Source organism: Sinocyclocheilus rhinocerous, unplaced genomic scaffold (genome assembly GCF_001515625.1).
Source record: "Sinocyclocheilus rhinocerous isolate Xijiao unplaced genomic scaffold, SAMN03320098_v1.1 scaffold927, whole genome shotgun sequence".
NCBI lineage: Eukaryota > Metazoa > Chordata > Actinopteri > Cypriniformes > Cyprinidae > Sinocyclocheilus > Sinocyclocheilus rhinocerous.
Window position 1 is genome coordinate 68005 of NW_015649229.1, and position 9948 is coordinate 77952.

Genomic DNA, 9948 nt, shown 5'->3' on the forward strand with positions numbered 1-9948 from the left:
ACTTCCGGCTTGGCTTCTCTTTGCATCATGGAAAAATGAGATTTGTTCATTTGTTTTGTTAAGGGACCCATTCATGATACTGTGTGGAGGTTTGTCATATGATACAGTGGGTAGGCGAGCCTGTCTGACTGTGATGCATGGGAAAAGCACTGCAGTGCTGGAGATGGACTACCCCATAGTGGATTTCTTTACGCTGTGTGAAACCCCATATCCAAACGGCAAGTCACTGCCCCACCTGTTGCTGGATTTTCTTCCATAACGTTTACTGTATAATTAACAGTATCAAAATTGATCAAAAACATTTTTTTCACTAAATAAATAAGAATAATAAGTGGTATTTTGTTGAAATTTAAGTGCTGTTCCTTCTGTATCCCCACAGATTTCCAGGAGCCTTATGCGGTTGTTGTCCTGCTGGAGAAGGATTTGGTTGTCATTGACCTTGCACAAATTGGGTGAGTAAATGCCACACGTTATAAACACTGTCTTGGTTTGTGCAGCTGTTTTATAAAAACCTCTCTGCGCAGGTATCCGATCTTTGAGAATCCATATCCTCTGTCCATCCACGAGTCTCCAGTGACCTGCTGCGAATATTTTGCGGACTGTCCAGCTGAAGTCATTCCTGCCATCCAGATTCTGTCCTGGTGTCCAGAGAGCCGTGTGCTCTGTGTGGCTGGAGTATCGGCTCATGTCATAGTCTACAGGTTCAGCAAACAGGAAGTCACCACTGAAGTGGTTCAGGTCTGACCCATTTAAATGCATGTATATATGTGTAAATGTGCAGGATGTATGTATATATGTGCAGTGAACAAATGAACAAGATATTCGTTTAAAATGTATAGATTTGTCTAAGGTACATTTCATTGATTTCATTTAACAAGTTCATTTTAAATGGTCTTGCTATGTGACAAATGCTTAATATTAATATGAGGTCCTAAAAACTGCATGGTGATTATAATGCAATTATAAAAATGCTGTTTAAAGCCGTTTTAGATGGAGTTTAGTATGCACACTGCAGGATATTTCATTAAGCATGCAGTTGTTTTGACACATGTTTTCCAACAGTTAGAATACCATATGCTGCATCCACACAAATGAGTAAAGCTCTCACTTATTTATGCTTATTAATGCTAAAAACCTTGTTTTTTAATGAGGAGGTGTCACACCGTAGGACTGAATAAATAAACATGGAAGTAGCTCTACATATATATTACAAATATATTTAACAGTGGCTAAAACTCTTCTTTATACTTATAAGCCTGGAGAATATCTTCCTGTCTGTGTATTAGCAATATTATATAATATTAAAGCTCCCCAAGAAATTTCTCAATTAGAAATTAATTTGGTGAGTCACTTTACAAGAGAAGTCTGTGTATATAAATGTCGAAATGTTAATATTTCATTATAACAGTTAATAACAGTGTTACCATATGCAGTTCAATCTAATGTCCCTTCTATATATTTTCTTTTCCGCCAGATATTCCTTTGTTTGTCCCTCTGTTTCTTTTTCTTAATTTTGTACTTGTTAGGTGTCCTTCAATTGTTTCTGGGAGTTACGGAGATTTCTTTGTGTTTTTAGATTTTTGACTTATGACTACATATTACCTTAAAAAATAATAATATAGAATTCAAATTAATATAAAATATTTTTTCAAGGTAATATGTAAATTCATTTGTAGAGTCAACCTCTAAAATAATTTCAACACCTAGAATAATTTAAAAAATGAATAATAAGATAAGGCTAATATATTGTAACGTTCTCAGACAAGGATGAGGCGTTTTGATGCAAAAGGGGTGTTTATTTGGGCTGTTGTCGGCAACAACCCACGCCGTACACACCCCGACTTCTAAGAGAACCGCCTTGAACCAGCGAGGCACTCTTCCAACCCCCCTTCTCTCTGTTTCCCCTTACACACTCAGGGGGCGGAGCCTCTTTTCACATTCATTTTCTATCCATATCATTTCTGTCCATATCATTCATTTTAATACTTTTCTGTATCTCACAGTTCAAGATGAGGACAGTCAGTTTTGTTGAAAATGCTAAAATATGAAATGACTTGCATAGGTAATTGTGTTTATGGACAAACTGAAGAAAATGTATGAGAAAAATGAATTGACTGTTTTCTTATGAGCAGAGTACAATTACTTTCATGTCAACTGCCTTTATAACCCTGACTTAATCATTTTTTTGGCCATTAAATGCATGGAAATCTGTATCTTCATCTGTGAACATGCACATGATTGTATAGATTTGATGACAGTTGTCTTGTGTCTGCAGCTCCTGGAGGTGCGTATGCAGTGTGAGCTGAATGAAGTGGAGTCTCCCGAGGGCGGAGGCGAGCAGGCGTCAGCTGTTTCCACCCCAGGAACCTCATCCAGCCCTCAGACCAGCCTGCCTCAGTCCCACCCCTCCACCAGCAGCAACAACTCGTCTGACGGCCTGCGAGATAATGTGCCCTGTCTCAAGTACAGTCTGTTTTCATCTATTTCAGATTTACTCGTCCCGAAGCAGCATGTAAAAACAACAAACATAAACTTCAGACTTTGGTCGCTTCACATGTTAATGAAATGGTCTTTTCTTGTGTGATTTTGACCACATGATTTGGTCTGTGCTTATATTAGCATGTAGTTAATTGTGTCCTGTGTCTTACTTGGCCAGGGTCAGGAGTTCTCCTCTCAAACAGTCTCCGGGTTACCAGGTGGAGCTGCTCATTCAGCTGGTGTGGGTCAGCGGGGAGCCGCCACAACAGATCACCAGCCTGGCCGTCAACTCTGCATATGGCCTGTAAGTTCACGAAACGACAACACTAGTCAAGTCAAGTCACCTTTATTTATATAGCGCTTTTAACAATACAGATTGTGTCAAAGCAGCTTTACAGTATCAAATAGGAAAATAGTGTGTCAATGCAATAGGACAACAGTAAACACTCAATTTTCAGTTAAAGGTCCCATGGCATGAAAATTTCACTTTATGAGGTTTTTTAACATTAATATAAGTTCCCCTAGCCTGCCTATGGTCCCCCAGTGGCTAGAAATGGCGATAGGTGTAAACCGAGCCCTGGGTATCCTGCTTTGCCTTTGAGAAAATGAAAGCTCAGATGGCCCAATCTGGAATCTTCCCTTTATGTCGTCATACGGGGAAAGGTTACCTCCCCTTTCTCTGCTTTGCCCGCCCAGAGAATTTGGCCCGCCCATGAGAAAATGAGCTACTACAGTGCCAGGCGAGTGCAATATTTTTTTTTTCCTCGAGAGACATCATGGCTTGCAAACGAGCGAAGCATGGCAGTTGCTCAGTGTTTGGATGTACAAATGAACACCGAAGTATTTTTTTAGTTCCTTCATCCGAGCCTATGAAGAAACAGTGGGTTAATTTTATTTTCTCTGGTAATGCGCCGACACAACTTCCCAAAGTTTTGTATGTCTGCGCCAAACATTTCACCGACGACTGTTTCCTCAACTTGGGCCAATACAGAGCTGGCCTTGCTGAACGTCTGAAAATAAAGTCTGGATCAGTACCAACTCTCCTTGGCTCAGCTACAAACCTCGGACAAGTAAGTCAACTAACGCTATACAATTTTGTTGCTTTACTGTATATGGTTACCTAGCTTGTTATCCTTAGAATGTGGCTTTAACATTAGCTCTGCAGCTAACAGCTAACAGCCCAGTTACTGTCACTAATGTAAAGGTAGATAGCATCAAGTATGTGTGTGAATACACACACTGTAACGCGAGTGTTGCACATTTTTTTGTTGTTTGGATAACCGTTCTGCTGTTGGTGTTATGGCGCACGCGATATCCACATTTCCAGATTGCAGAGCTTGATGTAATTGTAATAAGAAAGATTGTAAAAACTTTTAAGATATATGAAATATAAAATATGTAAACAAATAAATGATGTAATATCATTTAATCATTTCATAGATATAATTTTAAGTATTAATGTTATTCAGTAAACATGCTTATCTTCTATCCGTCTAGGAGACAAGGTCTTCACTGGGGATCTGTCTCTGGGGCTCATCTAGTTGTCCTGGTCTCCGCTGAAATTCAAGTAGCTCATTTACCGCATATATGATGTGTTTACTGAGCATTTAAAAACACCTCCTTTCCACAACAGCTGTTCATTATCTTTCAGACAAGTTTTATGTGTCATGATCCATCATATTAAAGCCTAGCAGCCATGCTTGAATAATTGTTCTTTATTACAATAATTAAGAATTTGAACTACTTGAACACTATTGAAATGCACATTTCACAAATGTAATGAGCCACAATATGCTCTTATATCTTATATACCATCGCTAAAGATTTTTGAATTTGATATTCAAGTCTATAAAATCTATCAGTCTGTTAATAACTATATACAAACAAATGTCAAATAATCGTAAAATCAACTGTTGCTGAATTTAAAGTTGAATATTTTCAGGTTTCAGGATGGAGATTTCAGTTTAACATCTGGTGTGTTCTGAAGCCTTGAGAAATTGTGATTTAAATGAATGCTGCGCAAATGTTGTAAAGCAAACTGTTAAAGCTAAGAAATAGCAGTTTACTTTTTATTTATAGATACTTAACTGCAAATTTTTTTTTTTACATAATACCCATACTTTAAATTCTTAAGTAAATCACAGCTGTCAGAAATATTAAGCCGCAAAAAAACGTTTTCAGCATTGATAACAATAATAATAATAATGATAATAAGAAAAAAGCAATCAGCATATTTAGAACGATTACTGAAGGATCATGTGACACTGAAGACTGGAGTAATGATGCTGAAAATTCAGCTTTGCATCTCAGGAATAAATTACACATCAAAATATATTACAATAAAATACAGTTATTTTAAATTGTAATAATGTGTCTTAATATTATTGTTTTTTCTGTATTTCTGATCAAATAAATGCTGCATTGGTGCAAATCTTAATCATTCCTTACTTTTGACCGGTAGTGTGAATCTGTTGTGTGTTTTACAGAGTTGCTTTTGGCAATGGTAATGGACTTGCCGTGGTTGATTACCTTCAGAAAACTCTGCTTCTGAACGTGAGCACAGCAGAGCTGTATGGCTCAACAGATCCTCACCACAGACAACCACACTCGCCCCGCAAAACCAGACAGCCCTCGGCAGGTGAACAGACATCTAAGAGAAAGCTTCATCCTCTTACTAATAATCATAACCTCTGCATGTTGTCAGTCTGTGTTTCTGTCTGATAATGTAAAGCACATGCTCATCTTGAGCAGTGTCAGTCTCCGGACCGTGATGCTCCTGCATCCTTCAAACTGCAGGTGGTCGTCTCTGGCCGAGGAACCATCTGCACCGATCTTAGAAAATCATCCGATCCATATGCTCAAAAAGGGGCGCCGGTGTTTCTTCTTTTCTGTCCCCTGTCTTTGCTTGTTCTTTTTGTTGTTCACTCATCTGAGTTTCAGTCTTTGAAATACACAGATGCCAACAGACTGAATTTAAGGCCATGTGACATTTTGCGTTATTGTTAGTGATGCACTGATACAAAAAATCTGACCAATTTGCCAGTTTATGTGAAAAGGCAGTTTATTCATTATTTAATAGTAATCAATCACTTCACAATTTTTCATCTGTACTGTTTTGTATGGAAGTCCATTTCCGCCATGTAATAAAATAATTACGATTTTTTATCTGACAATTCAGTCCTTTTTTTTTTTTTCTCGCAATTCTGAATTGATCTCACAATTTGTATCTCACAATTGACATTTTTACTCTGAATTGGAGGTTATATCTTGCAATTCTGAGAAAACAGTCTGAATTGGGAGAAAAAAAAAGGTCTGAATTGTGATAGAAAAAAAATCAGAAGTCACAATTACCTTTTTTATTTTTTTAATCATCTGGCGGAAACAAGCTTCCAGTTCTGTTGGAATTGGGTAGTATAATAATCAAAAAATTAAAATTTTTAACTTGCAGTAATCATTATCTTGACCACTAATATTGTGCATTGTTGTGCGTTTATTGTCAATAATTTTTTTTAGACTTCACTCGTTTATTGAAAATAATAAAGGCAGAACAAATGTCCAATCTGCCCTGAATCCAGTCTCTGGACTCTGTCAGTTCAAAGGCCTTCTAGCTGTTCATTTGATTTTGTGTCATTGTTTTGTCTCACCCTTTCAATATTCGTCTCTCTCTGTGGTTTCGTAAAGACACTCTGCATAAGAAGTCTTGCATGTCCGGCCTCTCTAACTTTTATTCTGAATCTGTGAAAAAGCTTCGTTCTTCTTACCTCAGTAAGTCACATAGCACTCATCAAAGGTCTTGTCCTTCTCTTTATATCTGTCTGCATTCTTCTTTTTCTCTTTGTTTAATACTATAGTCTATTTTTGTGTTGATTTGTTATTTAAGTGTTATGTGATGTTTATTGCGTGAATTCAGCCAGGCTGTTTGGTTAGACTTGTTTGTTTCAACAGGTCTTTGTGATGGTAATGATGCATCAGCCACACCAGAGGAGAGATGCAAATCACCAACTTCAGGTAAAGATTCCCTCTTCTTCTTTCTTCTTTCTTTCTCCCTCAAATTTACTGGTAGAACAAAATGTATTGAGAGCATTGATTGATGGTAGTTTATGATGAGTTGATTGACAGACCCTTAAAGGAACAATTCCCCCAAACATGAAGCTTCTGTCATAATTTACTCACTCTTCTGTTGTTCTAAACGTGCATTTAAGGAGGCAGGAACAGAAATCCTTTGTTTTTCATTAATCACCACCCACTTTCATTTTATACTGCCAAGCTCCAAAAATGTGAAATTTAGTAATGTGTCTGCATTTCAAGTATTCTAGCCCCTTGTATTTAACAAAAGAGAATAAAACAATATTAATACATCATGAGGTTGAGTTCATGATGACAGCATGTTCGTTTTGTGTGGACTGTGCCTTTTAAGGTGCAAAGTGTAATTTCTGCAGCACTAAACTGAACTAAGGGACCCCTGTTGGCATGGTTTGAACAAACTGGAAGTCCCGCCAAACCCATGCAATTCCATTGGTCATGCAGAAATTGCACACTGCAACTTATAGACGAGACATATTGACAAATGCTGCAATGCCAGAGCATTGGACGTGAAGCTCTATTATACTTAAAAATTCTTTAGCACAGCTAAAAATTAAAACAATTCTGCAAGCATCATCAGAATCCCAGTCAGGTGTGCTGACTTAAGTGCATTTCATTTACAAGGAATTTGACTTTGATATGCATATAGTTGCCAAAAGTTACATATGACCCCATCGGCTGTGTCACATTATTATGCAGACTGTGTTGTTGCTATAGGCTCCGGTTCACCGTGCAATTCTGATGAAGACAGCAAACAAAAGTTCATTGACAAGGGTACGGTACATTATAAACACACCTTTTAAAACAGCTTTTTTGTCCTTGGAAATCTTTTGTTTTCTTTGATTGGTTCTATTTAATACATTTTCCAGTGAAGTCCACAAGCAAGCGGATATCCAAGACTTTTGCCAATGACTTTGGTACTGTATAATGTTCATATTACAGCAGTCTGGGTCTCTCAGTTTCTGTGCTAATGGGCACTTGTGCACTAACCAAATGAACTAACCAAACAAATTAAAATGGGTTTGCTTAAGTGCGTAGTAGAGCTGAACTTGAGCTTTGTGTGTCTGCTGCTTGGTGGTTAGGTGTGCCAGTAAATGGTGGACCAGTGAGATCTTATTTGAGAGCCGTATTTACCACTTTCAAAGTTTTCAACAGTAGTAGTGAATGATTCATGAGTGCATGTTAATCTAAAGAAAAAAAGTTTTTGTAATCTTTTTTTTACTAAATGGTTTGTAAATACTGCAGTGACATTTTAGATTAAAACTTTTATTCTCATCATTTTAGAAATTGTATCTCTTGAAGGAGTGCTTTTTTCTAACCTTCTTTAACATTACAGGCTTTTACTCTGCTCTGGTGCGTTTCAAGGGTAAAAATACACAGGATGATGAAAATTTAGATCAGATCATGTTTTCACACAGATCTCTACTGAACATCTGAAATCACAGACAGGGCGATCACACACAATGACAGACATTTTAGAGAGAAATGAGGCTCCTGGTGTTCTGACTCTTGATCGGTGCTGGTTTCATTGCCACTAATCTCAATGCAATTTTCCGGGCAAGATCGAGTTGCTTCTGATTGTAACATACTAGATGAACAAATGTCTCTTTGGCTGCTGATGGGCTCATGGATGCTCTTTGGCTTCATTCTACATCATGATCCTCCAGCTGATAAATTTAGTCTCAACCTGCTTATTTCTCTCTTAAACCGGTTGATTAATACTTACTTAAATTCTTATTTAACTTTAGTAACCATTGCTTCACAGATGAATGACTTTGATTATATGTTCAGAACAATGTTTTCTTTTTTCCAGCTAAGATATCCCGGAAAATTAACATGATTGCTGATCAGAAAGATGGTAAGCGTTTGTTCTCTCACTTTAGTTTCTAGGAGTAGCTGTGCATCTTTTGCAGGGGATCAAAATCTTCCATGCTGACATAAACTGAGCATTACTTTAATCAGTCTACCTATATTATCAGCATAAAGTCTGGTCCAGTTTGCAGCTTATTCTAGCCTAGAACTGCCTGATTAAACTGTACAGGTCTGAAAAACAACTAGTCATTGTCGGCGTTTTTATGCAGAGTTGGAATAAATCTGATATGTTACCCAGGACCACAAAGCCAGTCATAAGGGTAAATTTTTCGAAATTGAGATTTATACATCATCTGAAAGCTGAATAAATAAGCTTTCCATTGATGTATGGTTTGTTAGGATAGGACAATATTTGGCCGAAATACAACTATTTGAAAATCTGGAATCTGAGGGTGCAAAAAAATCTAAATTCTGAAAAAATCGCCTTTAAAGTTGTCCAAATGAAATTCTTAGCAATGCATATTACTAATCAAAAATTACGTTTTGATATATTTACGGTAGTAAATTTACAAAATATCTTCATGGAACATGATCTTTACTTAATATCCTAATGATTTTTGGCATAAAAGAAAAATCGATAATTTTGACCCATACAATGTTTTTTTGGCTATTGCTACAGATATACCCCAGCGACTTAAGACTGGTTTTGTGCTCCAGGGTCACATATAGTAGACACTACAATAATAAATAATTTTTTTTTGCATGCAACAAATTAGGGGTGTGTGATATACCGGTAGACATGATTAACCAGTAGAAATTTGTCAACTGGCAGAGATTTTGGACTATCGTCTCTATCGCGGTTACATGCTCATGCGACTTTGCTGTGCTATGTGGTCATGAAAACTTATCGTTTGCATGCATTTTTAAGCATTGCGCTTTAAAAAATAAGTGAATTTAAGCTGCTGAAACACAATCAGCAGCGAAAGAGAACTCATTTCACTATATGCATGCGCTGTCTGAGAGACTTTCTGAGCACTGTCGGAGAGGCGCACGCACGTCAAGACGGTGCTCATAGAGCACGGGAGTATTGAACTGAGTTATTTTTGCCACTTTATAGGGCTTGAATGGTTAAATACACCCTTGTATGTGTCAAAATGGCCATCTTTGCAAGTATCCTCTTAATCACAGTAATTTAGGTCTTAAGTGAATGCAAACAGCTGTGAGAGAAAACGCGTGTAATAACAGTATATTGGATCCAGGCAGTTCTTAAAGTGACAGCAGTCTAATATTCCTGCTGTCTGTCATTCATGTTAATCAAACAACAAAATAGAGAAAATCTCTAACTGCTCTTGACTAAATCACTTTTATAACTTTAATAAAAATAAATATGTATTTAATTTACACAGTAAAGAATATGCAGTGCTTTTATGCATTTGATTACCTTATACAATGTATGTAGCATTTCTTATGTTCTACTGTAGGTTTTTTATCCTATTGCTTGTAATTAGTTTCCTATTCTTATTTAATCACTGACTGTTTACTTGTCTTCAGTGAGCTTGAGTTTTTTTTATTTTT

The 9948-nt window shown here is 37.0% G+C and overlaps 1 protein-coding gene across 1 annotated transcript in view; it reads left to right on the plus strand.

The window, feature by feature from the left end:
• Positions 1-9948, plus strand: part of LOC107710425 (syntaxin-binding protein 5-like) — a 41586-nt gene that overhangs the window by 20987 nt on the left and 10651 nt on the right. Inside the window, exons 10-20 of the mRNA XM_016515194.1 lie at positions 64-218; positions 380-452; positions 525-738; positions 2276-2463; positions 2657-2782; positions 4965-5116; positions 6160-6243; positions 6424-6486; positions 7279-7335; positions 7431-7478; positions 8375-8419. Of these exons, the coding sequence (XP_016370680.1) occupies positions 64-218; positions 380-452; positions 525-738; positions 2276-2463; positions 2657-2782; positions 4965-5116; positions 6160-6243; positions 6424-6486; positions 7279-7335; positions 7431-7478; positions 8375-8419 (1205 nt within the window). The remainder of the gene's footprint in view (positions 1-63; positions 219-379; positions 453-524; positions 739-2275; positions 2464-2656; positions 2783-4964; positions 5117-6159; positions 6244-6423; positions 6487-7278; positions 7336-7430; positions 7479-8374; positions 8420-9948) is intronic.